We start from the raw sequence: 19,676 nt of genomic DNA on the forward strand, positions 1-19,676 counted from the left end.
GAAATCCAATTTCTAAAACAAAGTTATTGAACATTAATGCAACGGCAAAATCTACCTTTTGTAACATTAATATTCAAGATACTGACCTTAAAACTAATTGGAATCTTCCTTGGGCTAAATTAAGTAAAATATAGCGTTCTGTTAAAATATGTCTGCTAGAACTATAGTTAAAGTCATGTGGAATCCATGTACACAAACAATTGGTGAGGTATAAAAATGAAATCATTCATTAGAGGAAAACAGTTTTAAAATCTTTTCCATGCTTTAAATTGTATAGCTTATTACCATACTTACTATAAATACTGATAACAGTAGTATTGCTTCCTAAGTTTTCATTTCCAGTACAGGTCCATGTACCATTGTCCTTCATCCTGTCTAAACTGATGATGGTGGCATAAGATCCGTTGCTGTCAGCAGTGAATTTGTAGCTGTCGCTGTTGCCGACGCAAGTATAATCACCCAAACAATATGTCGTCTTACTCCTTGATGGATAAATCCATGTGATTGCCAGATCATTCTTAAATTCAATAGGGTATGTCAGACAGAATATCTTTAGTCCTTCTCTTCTCTTTGGTATGGAATCGTTTGTCAAAATAGTAAGGGCAACTAATCCTAAACAAAGAAAAAATGTATAGAACTTTATATTCTGAAATACAAGTATATACATGTATGTGAATTATCTGGCAAGAATAATAAATTATATTGACAGTACCCATAGTTTAGAATTGTGTAGTAAGCTGCAACATCCTAATCTCATAATAGGTACTATTAATCTAATTATTTTGTGCATTGGTATTTTCACAGCTTAAATTTCATCACTACTGCTGGCGTCTTATCTGTCTCCACTTTATTTTTGAATCCTCACTAGTAAGTATATATTATTTAGGTGTCTAACTACTTAAAACTATTATTATTTACAGAAACATACAATACACTGGTGATAAGATCAGACTACTTTGTCAGGCTTTTTCAGTACTCTCTATGTTCATAACACACTCTATTAGTAAAATAATAAAAGTTTGTACCACAGTGAAGAAACAGCAGGAAAAGGGGGTGATCAACATGTAACATTTAGCTCTGAAATAATCCATACATTATACTTTAGAAATGAACATATCACTTAACATTACACTAAAAGCTATGAAATCCCATCCCAAATATTACTGGCAATAATACACATATATTGTCCCATTCTTAATCTTTTCTCTTACGATGCTATGTATAATTCATTAAAAGTGTACATTTATTATTTGCATTATTTATTGGCTTTGCCTAATGTTTAAAGGTTCATTACATCTTTATTTTGTACTTAACCCTGTCCAAAATCAAGTGACATTTATCTTGTAAACAACAGAATGCATAGCTAATATTTATATAATGTTGTGTAATATTCAGATCATTATTAATGGTAAACATATTTACTTGAATTTGAGATAAAGATAAAATCTTGATTCTGGCCTTAGAAGCTCCTATAATGGAATTTTCCTTTAAGTTGACAGTATGTTAAGAAAATGGTAATTGCAACCTACATTAAGTAAAGGGGTGTATCATCTTATTAGGAGTATTCATTATAAATTATTAATTTAACATCTAAAGTACAATAAGTCTTGTGTTCAGTTTTTAATTTGGGTGGATTTAATCAAATTATTATTCACTGGAATTACAAATTGCTGAATATTATTCTTGCACTGAAACTTTAGTTTGGAACTATAGTAAATTCAGATAAGAACATTTTAGAATATGTTAGTGTGATACATTAAAAGACTTAGCACATCACCACACTCCAGGTCATTAGCACAATAACATATTCGAGACTGAAGGTACATCAACACACTGAATATTTATTTGGAATGCCACTGGAATTCAATTAGAACTTCATACATTTGGACTTGAGATAGAACTTTGGGACTATTTGGGATTTAATTCCCAATACTGTAAGTTCTTTTCACATTTTCACTTCCTATCCTAAGGAAATAATTTGTTGAATTTTAGAAACCTTATTGGTTTTACCTTTTTTCCTGTTAATTAAAGACCACAGTCATAACAGAAATTGGGGGCTTGTGTTAGGGGAAGGAATTTCTCTAAATTATTTCTGAAATCAGTGTTCTAGAAATCTAAATTCAATTTGGTTTAATGACATTAAAAAAATAGACAGATCCATGTCAAATTTACATGAGAAAAAGAACAATTATTTGATAGCTGGTGCTCAGCCAAGGTTGGTCAAAATTAGAATAACCTTAAACAACTCGTATTAGTTGAAAAATTCAAGAATTACACCCAGAGTGACATTAACACCTAACTTAATGAGCAAATGGTCGAACCTTTTGAAAATGCTGCTTTGTGCAACTGATCAGTATCCCTGGAGTCACAAACATCTCAGTTTCATATGAGCACTTCTAAATTTCAATCAATCACAACTTTTAGGAAACAAATGTCTGATAATAGTTTTCAGAAATTCTTATCTTTTCATATGTGCACCATTTCAAGAAGGTAGGGCATGTTATTTATGATTCATCAAAACTGAAAAGTTAGCAACATAATAAAGGCATAGCTATATCTAAGAGGTCAAGATCATGGTTATGTACTGAAAGCAATACATTTGTTGAATCAAAGAAACCCAAGTCTGATTTTGTTATGGAGAATTATGAAGCATTCATAATGAAAGGTTATATATCACTTACTGATGACTCTACCAAGTCTATTCCTAAATTTTAAGAGACAGGAGCTTCAAAGCCTTTTATTTTCAGGTTCTTTGCCTTTTTCTGAAAAGTCTTCTTATTCAGGGAGTAGAGTGCAGACTTGTTAATATTTTTCTCCAATGTGGAGATTTGTCATCAGATGTAGTCTCAGTAACAGTGTCCGAATAGAGAAATTTGTAACCATCAAACGTATTCATGTAATATTAGGCAATGACCTAGATGAAGATGTTGTGGTCAATCCACAAGTTTGGATTAGAAATTCGATCCTATGAAAATGAAATCCCTGATTTAAACCCAGTTTGTGCATATTACTGGAGCTATGGCAAAGAAAGCTCTTGAGAATGATGTTGATCAAGAAAGTATTCCTTTAGCTGACACATGTATTGGTCAGACTTTTGATGAGGTCACTTTCACTCATTGTTGGACCAATCAAAGGGTATTGATAGAGAATGATGTTGATCAGGAAATAACTCCTTTAGCTGACTAATTTACTGGTCAGGCTTTTGATGAAACCATCTTTGCTACTGTTATGGAACAATCAAAGGTATTGATTACAATTATCCTCTTTTTACTTGTTCTCTTTTATCAAACATGGGTGACAAAAGAGAATCACTCATTGATAAACAGGAAAAAGATGATGAGATGTTATAACTGTTTCACAGGGCTATTAGCAAAACTGAAGCCACATTAACTACATGTTAGTTATTTTGTTGAAACTTGGGTTCTTGTGAGAAACTTGTGACCACATGAGGTACTCACTGGTGATAAGCTGTCAGTGAGCTATCAAATTGCTGTTCCAAAGTCGTATAGAAAGGAAAGTCTTAGTCTAGCCCATGGCTGGTCATTTATAGCATGCTCATTGTGGACTGTAATCATTTTCACAATGTCTCCATCATGGGCATAACATTGTGGTTTTCATGGATTGCTGACATCATGATTTGCAGTGGACGAATTAAGTTTTATTGCCCCAGTTAGAAGTCGCACATCATGTATGAGATCTTACTGTACAATAACCAGTGGAACACCTTTTGCCTTTTTAATGTCCTAGTCCAATGTAGTCGTCAACTAGTTTACCAGAGCATTCATCTTTAAATCTGCAAACAACCATTTTATTACTATTGCAAAACAACTGACGTCTTTTTCAACTATCGCTGTTGTTAAATTAAATCGCAATATTACAATTTCTGAATAAATTTCATTACATTGAGTCAGTCGTCATTGTTGGTATAAATTATCTTGACACGATCCTGGTAACACCTATACCATAATAGGAGCTTATTGTTTCCATGGTTACCACGTGCATCCAGGGTATCAATTTGGTGGTTTTTACATATGACAATCATAATGGAGTCTTTTTTTCATGGTTTGCATGTGATTTTGGAGAAGATATCAATACCAAATACAAATGGGAAGGGTTCTACACATTGGACAGGGGCAGTAGATAGCTCAGGCTATGGGAAAAAGAGAATAGTATGGCCTGATGGCACAATTTCATATGTTGGTGTCCACAGATTGGCCTATATGGTTAAATACCATTTAACATGTGCAACAATACCAAAAATGGGGGTGGGGGGGGGGAGATTTTATTTGTAAGCCACTTTTGTCACAATCACTTTTTTATCAGTACTGATCATTTAACTTTAGAGACACACTCAGCAGATCAAAGCAGAGAACATTGTAAAAATAAGGACTGTGCACAAAACTGCACATGCCTGCATTGCCTCAACCTGTAAATTGAATTATTATATGTCGAGTCACACTGAATATCAATTATACTGGTCTTATTTCTTATCCTAGAATTAAACTCCTTGACACCTATTCTATGTTCAGCATGTTTCTCATATTGGTACATTACATTTCTGGGCAAACAGTATTGGAACTTTTCTGCATCCCTTTTGTTGTGGGAGCAGGGAGGGACATTTTCACTTAAAATAATAGTTTTCAACCCTTCATTCCCAATATAAGTCTGCAAAAGTCCTATCTGTATTGCATTATTTACACAGGCAGTTTTTCTTCTCCAACCTCTCTTCATACAATTGAAACATTCTTGATGTATAACTGCATGGTGAACATACTGCTCTCTCCCACCAAACCAGATCTCTCTTTTCTTCATGTACCAAGTCCCATGATAGAATACCTTTATAGTCAGGGTGTTGCAACTGGTGCTCTCAGAACACATTATTCCAAATCTCAGCATTTATTTACTGTGTACACTAAGCGATATGTGTTTTGTTCACCATATATGTTGTTGTGAATAAATGAAAACAAGCTTCATGTCAGAAATATGGTTTCATTTTTGAAACAAAAGCTATTTATAAACCTACATTGCTCTGTTCTTACTATCAAGTAATAGTAAGGAATCATTTAGCTGTAAATAAGAGCTTGCTATTTGGTTTGCCAAATCAAGGTGTATTACCTCCCCTTTGACTGTAATTGAGTGATTGCAATGTTTGTTTGTTTCTCTTTTGTTCAATAATGTATGCATTTTTTTCAGCTTTATATTAAAAAGTAAGTAATTTAACACTGCTTATAGTGGAAAGTAGCCACAGTAATGATTTTGAGACTTTTTCTTAACTTTTTATGAGCTTTGGGTAAATCTAGGTATACATTTATGTATTAGACAACTTCAATATGCAATTCAAATTACTTAAATATAACAAGTAGTTTATGCAGTGACAAGTTTTATCAGTGTCTGCATATTGCACAGAGATATGATCTTGTCTTGGCATAGCAAAGTTTTTCACACATTTCTCCACCTCCAGCATACTTAATAGCTTGAGTCATAACAGTTTGTGCATACACTTTCTGTCTCCAACATCAATGTCAGCATTATAGGAACTTTGGATAGCTTTTTCAAATTTGTCTCTTGATGTCCTTATGTAACATACCTCATGCTGAAGTGTTATTTGGGTTGATACACATTCCCCGCCACCCCCTTTGTTGTGGGGAACATTACCAGGCTTGAAGAAATTACTCTGTCTATTCTTTGCTTCCTCACCTTTCCCCATAGTTTTATACTAAAGAGTAGCACTATGTTATTTAATTATTCAGTATAATAAAGCTTATGGAACTTTTCCTTGGCTTTTTTACCTTTTTATTATACCTTTTTATTAACATTTGGGGGTCATGAATCACATGCGATGATAGTTTAAATAAGTTTGGAATGTCAGCATCTCTTGATGCTTCATGGGTGTGTGTATTTGTTTTAGTCATAAAAGGGCAATGGCCTCTTATCATATTGACCTGTCATGTGGCTCACTTATTTGTTTTGTTTGATTGATGTGAATAGGGATGCACTGCATCTTATTTCTGTGAGAGTCAGCATGAAAAGAAATGCAGTTTTGAAATTTAAAACATTTAAAACTTGTCCTATAGCCAGTGAGAGATGAAAATACAATGCGTCATGTAATTTGATACCCTGTGATGTCATACTTGCTGATGTCAGCATGCTTGTGTTTCTTTTGTGTAGCATGCATACCATAGAAAGATAACAAGAAGATACAAAGGCAGAAAACAATTATTTTAATAACAAGAATAAGCCACTAATAAGTACAATACAACACAGCAACATGTAATGCGGGTACAATTTAACTATAGATATTGGTATCACATAAAATGCTATTGCACTATTATCCATGCACAAGCATGGCCAATTCTTTCTTACAATTATGCTCTAATATCAAGGAGCAAAATACAACTTTTTCTAAAAAATTTAAATCTGGTTATAGGACACATGGTACTAACTATACGGAAGAACTGTGAACCAGTCTAAAATGGGTGAAGAAATAATAGAATATTTACAGGTTTGGTGGTCCATGATTGGTTAATAATGAAAATTAAAATTTTAGGAAAAATATCTTTTGAGAGCTTATCCTATATGTAATGTAAAAAAAATATAGAAAAATTTCTACTGTTGCAATCTTAGCATTCTTACAGGCTTGACTCAGGAGTACTCAATACTGAAAGTAGCATCTGATTCATTTGGTGCAGAATCAATAACATGTGTTTCATGCACATGTATGTAAATAAAATGCCGCGGGTCATATGGTGTTCTCCACACATAAGCTTGCACCAAGGTTAGATGTGCATGAAGAATTATAAGTGTCATTATCAGCACCCAAAACTTTTAAGTTATTGAATTTTGAATATGATAGTGTTTCCATATGTTTACCATTGGAGTTGAATTAGTACCGTGAGTCCTCAAGGTTCAAATGTATAAGATCAAATCTGTGAATCCACGGTGTTGTAATTTTAAATCCATCCTTGTCATAATTTAATGACATAACCAAATGTGCATTAACGACAAACTCCACTTTAACTTCTGTGGTATGAGTGAACTGTACACTATAATATAATTACAAGAATCTTATTTGACTGCAGTTCTTGAACATCTTTGCCTAGTTTGTATGAGTGGGGGATAATTGCCACATAATTTACTAATTCACCATTGTTCTTGTGAAACAAATTTGTTTACTTTTTCTTGCTGTATGTTTCAGTGCTAGTCTGTGTGATATGTCAAAGTTGTCTTTCATGAAAATATGCAACAGCCTTAGTAATAATGGTACAACGATGGTTTAGTTCATCCTCTCAACAAGGGTGTTATTCATCCTCTCAACAAGGGTGTTATTCATCCTCTCAACAAGGGTGTTATTCATCCTCTCAACAATGGTGTTATTCATCCTCCCAACAAGGGTGTTATTTATCCTCCCAACAAGGGTGTTATTCATCCTCTCAACAAGGGTGTTATTCATCCTCAAACACACCTAATTATTCAAGCATGTCAAAATATTTTAATATGACTTGGTATTCATATTCTAATTCAAAAGTCTTTCAAAAACTTGCTTTAATTTTTGTACTCTAAAAAAATCAGAAGCTGCAACTGCTTCAGTCTGAACTATTGTTTCATTTTTTGTGTGTTTCTCTTCCGCCGTGTTTGTGCAGTAACATATGTCTGTATGATCACACATGTTTCTGTATAGGTCACATGCTTATGCAATCACAGCTTCAGTGAATTTTTGCCAGTACGTACGATACTATTTACGAACAGATCAAAGTTGATAGAAGATTTAACTCTGATAGCACAATTAAAACATGCCTTAGCACCTGTGCCAACACAATGCATGAACAAATGTGATTTGCATTATTCATAATGGCATGTTCTGCCGCATAGTTCATATTTTCCCATGCACACAACTTTATAGATATTGCACCCCAACTCCAATACATATTTATGTATGCTTAATAAGACATTTTTCGATTAAATGAAAATAGCTTCATTTCACTTTGAGTTTAAGCATGCAAAATAAACTGTACTGATTCACATTATCTGCACCAGTATCAACTGGCTCCTTTTATCATAGCATAGGGTTTATAAGACTAATATTAATCAAGCCAGTCACTGTTTCTGTAGCAGATGATCACACTGCCTACAACCTCAAAGACGTGTCTGCAGCAGTGTCAAAGCTGTGTCTACAGTAGTATCAAAGCTGTGTCTACAGTAGTGTCAAAGGCAGTTATTTCTGGCTACTAATATCTTTTATGTATAGACCACTATCAGTCTTGTATGACTACAGCAGCTTTATTCTGGATTATTTAATCCATGGGTTGCACATAGTATGTGTTTCTTTTGATACAATTAACAAAAATAATGAGGATAGAAAGCAGTGATGGATATAAAACTTAAAAAGGCGAAAAGCTTATAACCACACTAATTGCAATCACTTGTCAGTTTCCTGCCTAAGTGTCCCTTGTTAAATCATTCTGCAGTCTCAGGTCCTCTTTATCTTCAATTCCGCTTCAGAAATTGGAATAAAGAAGTAATAAGAACATGCGCCTGTAACAGTACTTCAGTATGTACTCAAATAAGCTTCACTGCTTGCAACAGTATCAGCAAATACATCATACAATTTCATTTGAAGAACATTTTCACCTACCCAGTGGAACATTTGAGTTGGTGTTGAAACGTTTTAAAACTTGTCAATGATTTCCATGACCATATGAGCCCTGGTTCTGGAGCACCAATAACAAGATTTTCAAGATGTCTACCATTCCAGTCATCAATGATGTGCATGGGATATCATTTTCATTCTGGATCAACGTCAAGGTGATACTGTACCAAGTCTCCTAAAAGGGGTAACAATAGCTGCTAAAGGATACTGAATAAGAGATGACAGACATTTGACAATTACATAAAGTAAGGTCTCTGGTCATTGTCTAGTAGAGCTAAAGAAAGGAAGAAAAATGCTTACCTTTCACTGCAAATGCCCATAAAATGCAAAAGTATCTTGAGTCCCTCCCCATTCTCTCACTCTGAAATGAAAATTTTAACATTGGCAAATGATTGTTGTAGTTGTTGTAGGGTTTAATGCCATTTTCCAGCACAAGATAGGCAATACATGGCAGCCAGTATAATTGGTGGAGGAAGAACCCTGGAAAACCCCGGGAAGAACCGCCGACCCACGAGAAGCTACTGGCAGGCTTTCTCATGTACCAATGTTAGCCGAGGCTAAGACTCGAACTCACGCAGACAGAGGTGAGATGGCAGTGATCTGTAATGGTAAGCGCTTTAGACCACTCGGCCCCTCAGGGCAAACGAAGTATCACATCAAATAAATCAATGTAAAAACTATCAGCAAAATAATTTTTTGTAATTTTACACACTCTATGCAGCTGATTTTATTTAGTAAACAAAACAAGTTGTTGCAAGATACTTTTGAACAACATGAATTAATGTCGCCTACATTTCATTTAACTTCTTGATGTCAAGCAGCCTATATAAGTTTTAATTTCAAATCCAATATTAATGAAGAGATTCACCATGTTGAAACAAAAGTGGGTGGATCTGGCAATGAAGGTTACGCCAATTAAATAATGCTGACCCCTGAAACTCAAGCTGCATAACAAATTTGTTTGAAATCCAATATTAGTAATAATCAAGGGAGTTATTGTGCAGAAATATAACTTTGGGAGGGTCTGGCAATTAGGTTGTAATTTCAATAAATAATAATAATAATAATAATAATAATTAATACCTTAATAGCAATAATAATAGTACTCAATTTATAAAAATCAATAATATGCTCCCTTGAGGTTTGCTGCTTCAAATTTGTAAAATTTTGTAAAATTTTTACAACACAAAAGCTCACCCGCCTAGCCAATGCGACGGTCAGCAAGGGTAAGATACTCAAAGAAATCTTCACCAAAAGGTTCATGGGAGTATTTAGAGACTATGATTGTATTTGTGATTTGGATTTTTTACTTAGTTTTAAAAAAATTTTAGTCATATAGCTATGATGTCTGAAGCCTGGCAGTTCATAGTGATGTATAGCACTGATGCATCATGCTGCAGACACATATCATCATGTCCCACCCTGAGTCACATTTATCCCGACACCAGGCCAACCAGTCCTAACATAAACCTCTTCATGCTAAGCGCCCAGCGAGGTAGTTGTCAGTACCAATTTGATAAGTCTTTGGTATGACTCGGCCGGGGTTGAAACACGCAACATCCTGCATCCAAGGCGGAAGCAAGAACAGCGACTTTGAGACAGAAGAAGTTCTATTTAGACATTTGAGCAAGGCTTTGGTTTTTGCAATTCAAAATACCTCATCAGGTATGCCAAGTGAAAATTCATCAGGATGCCATGCAGGGACTTGTGAAAATTTAAGCATGTTGGAATGGGCTGTTCAGTAGCCCTTAATAGTAGACATTGAGTATTGTTCCTCTTCAAACAAGAAGAGAAGATCATCAGCCACTGCACTCACCGAGGTACAGCTTGGATTTACAGTTTTCGATTTCACCAATTTAAAAAGATTCTCAACTTGGCATCATATACTTTAGAGCTGATCATGTACAAGTAACAATGAAAATACTACTGATCCTGTAAGCCCACAGCCCACAGGACAAATAACCTTAAAATACTACTGGTCTTGTAAGCCCACAGGACAAGTAACCTTAAAATACTACTGATTCTGTAGCCCACAGCCCACAGGACCAGTAACCTTAAAATACTACTGATCCTGTAAGCCCACAGGACAAGTAACCTTAAAATTCTACTGATCCTGTAAACACACAGGACAAGTAACCTTAAAATACAACTGATCCTGTAAGCCCACAGGACAAGTAACCTTAAAATACTACTGATCCTGTAAGCCTACAGGACAAGTAACCTTAAAATACTAATAGTCCTGTAAGACCACATGACAAGTAACCTTAAAATACTACTGGTCCTGTAAGCCCACAGGACAAGTAACCTTAAAATACTACTGATTCTGTAAGCCCACAGCCCACAGGACAAGTAACCTTAAAATACTACTGTTCCTGTTTTTTAGATTATAATGGCATCAGACATCTAAATACGTCAAAATTTTGACTTTGCAAATTGGAATTGAAATGTCATCAGTCATCTCATACATCAGAAGAGACTTTATTTGGAGTTACAGGCATATTGTGAGAACAGATTATATAAGTTGTATCCTCACTTCACCGAGATTCATTAGAAACAATTCACCATTATCTATTTTTCACTTGGTTTTTAATATTTATTTTAATATCACAAAACGTTTTTTTTAAATTGTAGATTACATATAATCAACGTGCCTAAAAGTCCAACTTGCCAGACGTAACGGCTGCTCATCTTTGTACCAGTCCACCCTGATACTGGCTTGCATTGAACAGGAGTGGCTGCATCCTCAGTGGGAAGTTTAGTGGGCAGGATGGAGTATGGACTTTGTAGCTAGAAGCAGCTGTTAAGGGCAGAAGAAGTAGGCCAACCCATACATGAAAACAGTGGTCTCTCCAGAATGTCTACTGTCAATATGGTATTTACAGTTTGTACAAGAAATGAAATGCTCCCTCTTGATGCTTTGCTTTATAAAGCTAAGCTCTGTCCAGGAGTAAAGAAATTTAGTTTTTTCTGGGGTTTGATGACTCATGTTTTCCTAAATCTCATAGTGCATTTTCATATTTTGTTGTAAAAACTTATCCACGCTTGTACACTATTCCAACTATCAAAATAGTTGTGTTTTGCATTTAATTTAATTTGGACAATAATATTATTCTGGAACTGTTGCTTATTATTCAAAAGAGTTCTGGACAATGCCATCTTGACAATGTCACTGTTCTTGGAGGACTAGTACATTTCCGGTATTGAAATTATATGGGACTTTTCATTCATTTAGGACTTTCAAAGACTTTTATAAGGACAAATTTTGATTCATTCATTATACTGTATGCTTCTCTCACATTTTTCATGTATCACTTTAATAATTAAACTGATTGTTGAGTTTTACAAAACTTGTTGGATTTGCTTCTTTTCTGTTACTTAAGTTTGTGACCATAGAGTCATAACATGTACAAGGATACTCACTTTCAATAAGAGTAAGAAAGTACTGTAGGATGCAATATGCCTGGGCCACCTTTTGAGTGACAATAAATGTAGGATGCAATATGCACTTTCTGAGTGACAATAAATGGACTCAGCAAGATAATGTCTTCACTTTGGTGGGCAAATGAGCAATGGTAAAAAGAGGATAGTAGTGTGAGATTGCCAAAACATCGCTTTTATCACATCCTCCAAAAGATGAATTAGTATTTATACATGTTGTATCATTCCCAAGACATATTCATATGCAATTTTAATTATCTGTATTTTGTACTAATATGTAAAAGAAAGCTTTGATGTAACAATATATTTTCTTTATGAGAGGACTATATATATATATATATATATATATATATATATATATATATATATATATATATATATGTGTGTGTGTGTGTGTGTGTGTGTGTGTGTTAATTTGTATGATTACTGATTGCAAGGGTTCTCTTTAAGCACATTACATAACTTTAAGATAGTGGGTTTGTTCTTTAGGCCATCTCATGTGAGTAAACATGTTATTGTGGATTTTTGACCAAGGAGAACATAAGAACGTACAAGAAATCTTGCTGCCAAAGTTGATAATTTTAGTTCAGGTCAAGGGATTTTCCTTTCAAAAACCATGTGACCTAATTTTTTATTGGTTAGCTGCTAAAGGATTTGATCTTGCTGACAAGTAGAAAATTCTGGTCTTATGTCATGTGTTTAGGCTCAAATAAGCAGTAACACAAGAAAGAGTGAAAACAACAAGCTCTGAAAAATATAATAATTGATTTCCCTGGAAAAATACTGTAAAAATAATTTTAAAAATATGATCTTGCGGTTTTAAAAATAAAATCCAAAATTAATTCAAGAATAATCCACAAATAAAATTTTAGACATCCTAATAATAAAATGTTCTAATGGCTTCAAGTTCGAGTCCCGACAAAGAATCCAAGATGGAAGACAATGACGTATGCTGTCACCTGTAGTATGCTGAAGTCTTCAGCTTTTGTCAAAACAAGAAATGTCACTCTGGTTTTGGAAATCCGAATTCTTCTTATAACAGCTGTCTTTGTTTTAAGAATTTTATATGAGCACATGTATTTTCCAGAAAAAAAAGAATTAATCCTTTTGAATCCAAATAATTTGAAATAACTCTAAACGACACAAGACACTTTCCAGTGTAAAGAAAAAAGCCCAACTGAGAATATTTCTCTAAAATACAGGTTTTATTGTATTCTAAAATGCAGTTTCGAAAATCCACAAGTTGCAAAATCAAAAGGGGGGGTCATGTGATCGTGTCTATATCACGTACGCCTAACATAACCCTGACGAAAACCATTCATTTACTCTAAGAAATAACATTTTTAAAAATTGTTTACATCTTAAACCACTTAGTCCCATCATGACTTTAACAACAACCAATCGTTTTAAAATAAAAATAGAACTTATTTACGTGGCTGCTGCTAATTTTTTGTCAAGGTCAGGATCTAGGTCAAAATTTGGTTGTTTACCAAAGAATGATTCAGGTCAACTGATTTTCTGGAAAAATATCATCTCCAGTGAATACATTTACTTTACAATAGCATGTAATAAAAAATTTAAAAGCTAAACTGACAAACAAACAATTAAATTAAAATAATAAATATATATTAAATCAGATATAATTAAATTAAATATACATAACACTGGAAATGATTATTCAGCACTTTTTCTGATTCTGGCCTGCATATCAATACAAAAGAAAACCCATGTCAATACAACAAAAATAATGCCCTTGACTTCATCTACCTGGGCAGCCTATGTAGCTGCAACAGTGCTGCCAAAAATGATATCAAGACCAGGTTAAACAAAGCCAGAGATGCTTTCAGCTGACTCCGACCTATATGGAAATCAACTCAATATTCTCAAGATAATGATCAGACTTTACAACAATCGATTATGGTGTATGGCTCCGAATGTTGGAGAGTAATGAAAACAGGCATGAGCAAAATAAATTAATTTCACAATAGCTGCCTCCACAAAATTTGCAACATCTTTTGGCCAAACACGATCTCCAATGTGAACCTATATGAAAAGACGGGATGTAACAAGATTTCCCTGGAGATCAAGATGCACAGGATCAAATAGCTTGGGCACATAATAAGGATGCCTCAAGATGGGATACCTAAGGTAGCCCTCATATGGACACCAGTTGGTAAGCGTGTGTATGGCCAAAGATAACCTGCTGAAGGACAGTGACAATTGAACTGAAGATATGGGACTTTCCTGCGGTAAGGAACAAGCCACTGTACACAAGACCGACCTAGTTAGTGGAAAACAATTGCAGCCTTATGTCCCAAATGGGATAAAGAGGACTTCTCTAACATTGTGAAATAATGTCTAAGTTTTTTATATAAGGTATGTTTACTTGAGAATTAAACATCAGTCTTAGTGGTTTTAACAAATATTGTTTGACTACTCTTAGTAGCCAGTTTAATTAATGCTGACACACCACCCCTCTTCTAACCTTCTCTTGCATCAAACCTTGTGAATGGATATCAAAACTAACAACCAAGGGTGAAACTAGACCGAACACCATTCATCAGGAAAAGAAAGTTATGTATGTATGTATGTATGTTGTTTGTATGTATGCATGCATGTATGTATGTATGTATGCATGTATGTATGCATGTATGTATGTATGTATGCATGCATGCATGCATGTATGCATGCATGCATGTATGTATGTATGTATGTATATTTGCATGTATGTATGTATGATACATTTCACGATACACAGCCTGCAATACGATACATACCAATACACGTGATGGTCTTTCCATCTTTGAAAGGTAGATGGTGCCCCTTTATATATGTTGACATAATAGTTTTAAATTCCTGTATGTAGATTACAGATATATATAGTTATCTCATGTTTATATGTAATTCTCATCAATCACAAGAAAGCAAAAATACTTTCAAACATACTTTCTGTTGGCTGTCAGTCAGTCTTATTCCTTGTTTTGGGCCATTTAATGGTCACGCTCCATTTACCTCACTTTAGTTCAGACCCTTTGGTTTGTACAGCATGAATGCTTTGCAAACATCTTATTACCAATTACAGTGTGACCCTGCTATTAACACGGTAGTTGGGAGCCATAGAACCTGACCGTGTTATGAACTGAACCGTGTTATAAGCAAGCATGTACAGTACCAACACATTTGTGGATTTATCAGAGGGGAGAGGCGGGTAATAAAAGCGGGTGCGAAAATGCATGCTTCATTGGCACAATTACCATTTTAAATCAATGTATATTAAATGAGAAAAACATCTGCAGTGATAACAGAAATTGCATATATAGAAAATATATTACATTATTCAGAGAACCATGCATTGGTACATACAGGTGTATAGTTTATATATACATGTCTAATCTATAGCATGAATAGAGTATCAACACCATGTACTCACCAGCAAATCTCATCACATACATTGAATCCACAATACAAGTATTTCCATTGAAAATATCCACACACAGATGTAAAATATTTAATAATTTTGTCACAGATCATTATGTGACTGAATTCAATGGAAAAAAATAATGAAAAGTACATAATGAATGATGAAACAGTACGTCCGAAGGTTAATTAACGGTGTCTATATAAATTTCATACCACTAAATTTCTCATCTGTGAATTGTAGTACATTATTATTGTTTGAAAAACTCTGTGACTTTCAGCTGCTTTCCGCTACTGTCATGTTTGCTCTTGGCAAAGTCAATTATATTTCTCAGCTGAAGAATTCGAACATAGTCGATATCTTGCATCTCCATCCATCTCAAAGCACACTCTAAACCTTTGACTTCTTCTGTTGCTAGTGGTGGATTTTCCTCAGGTGAGGTGTCCTCGCTGTCATGATCAGAAGCATCACAATCGTCAGCATCACAATTGGTGTTATTGAACTTAATATTTTGAATAATTTCCGCATCCGAAATGTGGTCTGCAACTGGGCAGTCATTATCAAAATTGAGGCATTCATCAATATTTTCATGTGATTGCATCAGCTCCCCAAACGGCCTCTCAGCCTTGAACACATCATTCTCAAAAATCCATCAACTGATGCTGCCTGGTTTCCTTTGTAATAGTAAATGCTGCCCCAAGTCTTTTCTCCCAGCAGTTCTCAATGCAGCATGGCATAATGGCATCCCAAGATATGCCGCCGAGGTACATTACTTCTTTCAGATTTAAACTGTTTAGGTTTCATCGCAAACAATCTTTTTCACAAGTTCTCTTTGATAATTCATTTTCAGAACTTATATTACGCCTTGGTCCAGAAGATGAATTCTGGAAGTTGTATTCTTTGGGAGGAAGCTAGCTTTTATTTTCCCATCCTTACTAACCAGTCTGTCTGCAGGTGGGTGTGTGGGGCAGTTGTCCAATAATAACAACGCCTTCGGCTCCATCGTCAGATTTCTGAGGTGGGATCAAACTGCTGGTACGAATTCATTTTGAAACCATTTTTCAAACAAAGCAGCTGTCATCCATGCATTTTTTTGTGGCAACTGCAAAACTATTGTTTCAACCTAATGATGACTTCATAGTAATTTATAGTATGACCTTCTGTAATGGCAGCCACTGGAATATTCATATAGAGGGGAGTGAAATCAGTTATAATATGACCGATTTCGAGCACAAGGATATCTTATGAAAACTTACAAACACATTAACTTGTATCTTGTGGTGAACCACTTCAATTCATATTTCATTTCGTGAAGGATATCCTAGCAAAATATCACCGCTGGACAAAAAAAATAAGGAATTTAAACAAATAATTTAAACAAATCTTTAAATTCCGATAATATATCAAACAATTCTTTTGATTATCTGTATGCACGTGATATCTTTGGCGAGATGCCCCAAATCCAATTTAACTGATGGCCGGCTATCTATGGTTTCAAAAAATTGGAAATTTAATTCATGTTTTATGTCACCATTAATAGTTATCTTAAGCATAAACTTTTTTTCCTGCAAAAAAAGGAAACAGTAACAATAAACATGTTCCAATTGTTTTGGAAAATGCAACAATCAATCAGATTACATTGCTTTTATTCAAGTTTGATGCTGACTTCTCTTGATAAAAGGTGTTTTTTTATTCCTGACTGTTATTAAAGTGTCAGTCGATGGGAAAGGTCAACCTTGGAGGACCAAACAAATGCCTGTTTGTTACTGCAGCCAAAAATCAAATAATTTTAGAACTAAGTACGGGTCGGAACAGGTATCAGTTTATGTAAGTTACAATAGATAGATTCCAATGCATTTTATATCCAAGTTTGTGACTTTCTTTCATGGTGTCTTTGAATTTGTCCATTCCAAATCTAAGTTTAAACAGCCGAAACTGTTGTCATTTGTCACCAAGAAGGACAATAATCTCAACTTGCAACACTGGCAAAGCCTAGCATGATCACTGAACATGCTTATGATTTGCAAGAAAAATTATCACAGTTCTGTATCACCAGAACACAGAAGCCACTTAAATAATGTAATAGTCTAAAACCTACATTGCCAGCATCTAAGTGTCTCATCAGTAAAAAAAACTAAGAAATATTATTAACAAGTTTTAATCCAGAGATAGAAGAATGTTTGAAAAATTTCTAATGCAGTAATTGCAACCAATGATAAAATTTTCAGGTTATTATTTCAATGTTTCTTTATTTTACAGGTTCAATTAAAAAGTTAAAGTGTTCTATCTCTCTGGTTTTTGTCATGGGTATCATTGGTTCTAACAGTCAGTACAAGGAATTTACCAAAGCCTTATGCATTTAATTTTCATTCACAGGATATTTGAATATTTAAATTAATCTCTGGAAAACACTGACATTAAAAAGAGTCGGTAATAGTGTTGTTATTTTGGGTTCAAAGCCATTTTCAGCACTTGATATGTTATACATGGTGGCCAGTACAACTGGCAGAGGAAGAACCCAGGAAACCCCAGTAAGAACCACTGACCCATAGGAAAATACTGGTAAACTTTCTCACCCACCCACAATGACTGAGCCATAGAAAAATCAACGTGGACAGAGGTGAGATGAGAGCATTCAGTAAAGGTGGGTACTTTAAACTACTCAGCAAAGGTGAGATGAGAGTATTCAGTAAAGGTGGGTACTTTAAACTACTCAGCATAGGTGAGATGAGAGTATTCAGTAAAGGAGGGTACTTTAAACTACTCAGCATAGGTGAGATGAGAGTATTCAGTAAAGGTGGGTACTTTAAACTACTCAGCACAGGTGAGATGAGAGTATTCAGTAAAGGTGGGTACTTTAAACTACTCAGCAGAGGTGAGATGAGAGTATTCAGTAAAGGTGGGTACTTTAAACTACTCAGCAGAGGTGAGATGAGAGTATTCAGTAAAGGTTGGTACTTTAAACTATTCAGCAGAGGTGAGATGAGAGTATTCAGTAAAGGTTGGTACTTTAAACTATTCAGCAGAGGTGAGATGAGAGTATTCAGTAAAGGTGGGTACTTTAAACTACTCAGCATAGGTGAGATGAGAGTATTCAGTAAAGGTGGGTACTTTAAACTACTCAGCAGAGGTGAGATGAGAGTATTCAGTAAAGGTGGGTACTTTAAACTACTCAGCAGAGGTGAGATGAGAGTATTCAGTAAAGGTTGGTACTTTAAACTACTCAGCAGAGGTGAGATGAGAGTATTCAGTAAAGGTGGGTACTTTAAACTACTCAGCATAGGTGAGATAAGAGTATTCAGCAAAGGTGGGTACTTTAAACTACTCAGCCACCTATGGACTGTTTGTATAAACAATTAAGCTAAATAGGATCACAAAGTGTTAATTGTCCGTAATGTGTAGAAGTACAATGAATGGGGGGAGGGAATTCAAAATTTATAAGTCCTGGTATTGTGATACACATTATCTTTCTTGTACTTTATTAACTAAAGCAATGATCATAAGCTAAATGATGAACACAAATACAGAGGTTCTGTTGCAACAGTATATGCCGGGTTCTACTTAAGATTTGCCTCTGTACCAAAAAAAGATGAGGATGTCGGTATTCGTGTACCAAGAAAATGTAAAACGTGTTCTGCATGCTACAATTATGTGCAAGTATCTCAACAACAAAGCCTGAAAGAAGTATACTTATTCTTTTCACAGCAGTTTTAGTCTTATATACCTGCCAACTTCAATCAGGGTTTTGTTGGCAAGAAAAGAGCACCAGAAGGAGAGTCAGCGTATTTCTCATGGATAGGTTGCATGGATCTGATATCTGATTCAATACGAAACAATACAAATTAGAGCACTCCTCTTTCTATTGATCTTAATCCAAACAATCACATTCTGCTTCATCCCATTTGTTATGAGGAACCTCTTATTCATGAGGCAGCAATTGATACGGTAATTTATTTGTGTGTGTGTGATTTGGATTTTTAACAGAGCTTTAAAAAATGTTCAGTCATATCGCTATGATGTCTGCAGTGTGACAGTTTATAGTTATATCTAGCACTGGGGCATCATGCCGCAGACATGAGGCATGATGTCCCACCCAGTCACATTATCCTGACACCAGGCCGACGAGTCCTAACACTAACCTCTTAATGCTGAGCGCCAAGCGAGGCAGCTGTT

The 19,676-nt window shown here is 34.9% G+C and overlaps 1 protein-coding gene across 1 annotated transcript in view; it reads right to left on the bottom strand.

Moving 5' to 3' along the window:
• Window positions 1-300: 300 nt before the first annotated feature.
• LOC149774840 (uncharacterized) overlaps window positions 301-19,676 on the bottom strand; it is a 75,331-nt gene continuing 55,955 nt past the window's right edge. Inside the window, exons 3-4 of the mRNA XM_089944656.1 lie at window positions 8,948-9,008; window positions 301-612 (exon numbers count right to left, since the gene is read on the bottom strand). Coding sequence (XP_089800782.1) covers window positions 9,004-9,008 — 5 coding nt within the window. The 3' untranslated portion in view covers window positions 301-612; window positions 8,948-9,003. The remainder of the gene's footprint in view (window positions 613-8,947; window positions 9,009-19,676) is intronic.

This window comes from Sinohyriopsis cumingii, unplaced genomic scaffold (assembly GCF_028554795.1).
Source record: "Sinohyriopsis cumingii isolate HCF-2022 unplaced genomic scaffold, ASM2855479v2 utg000127l, whole genome shotgun sequence".
NCBI lineage: Eukaryota > Metazoa > Mollusca > Bivalvia > Unionida > Unionidae > Sinohyriopsis > Sinohyriopsis cumingii.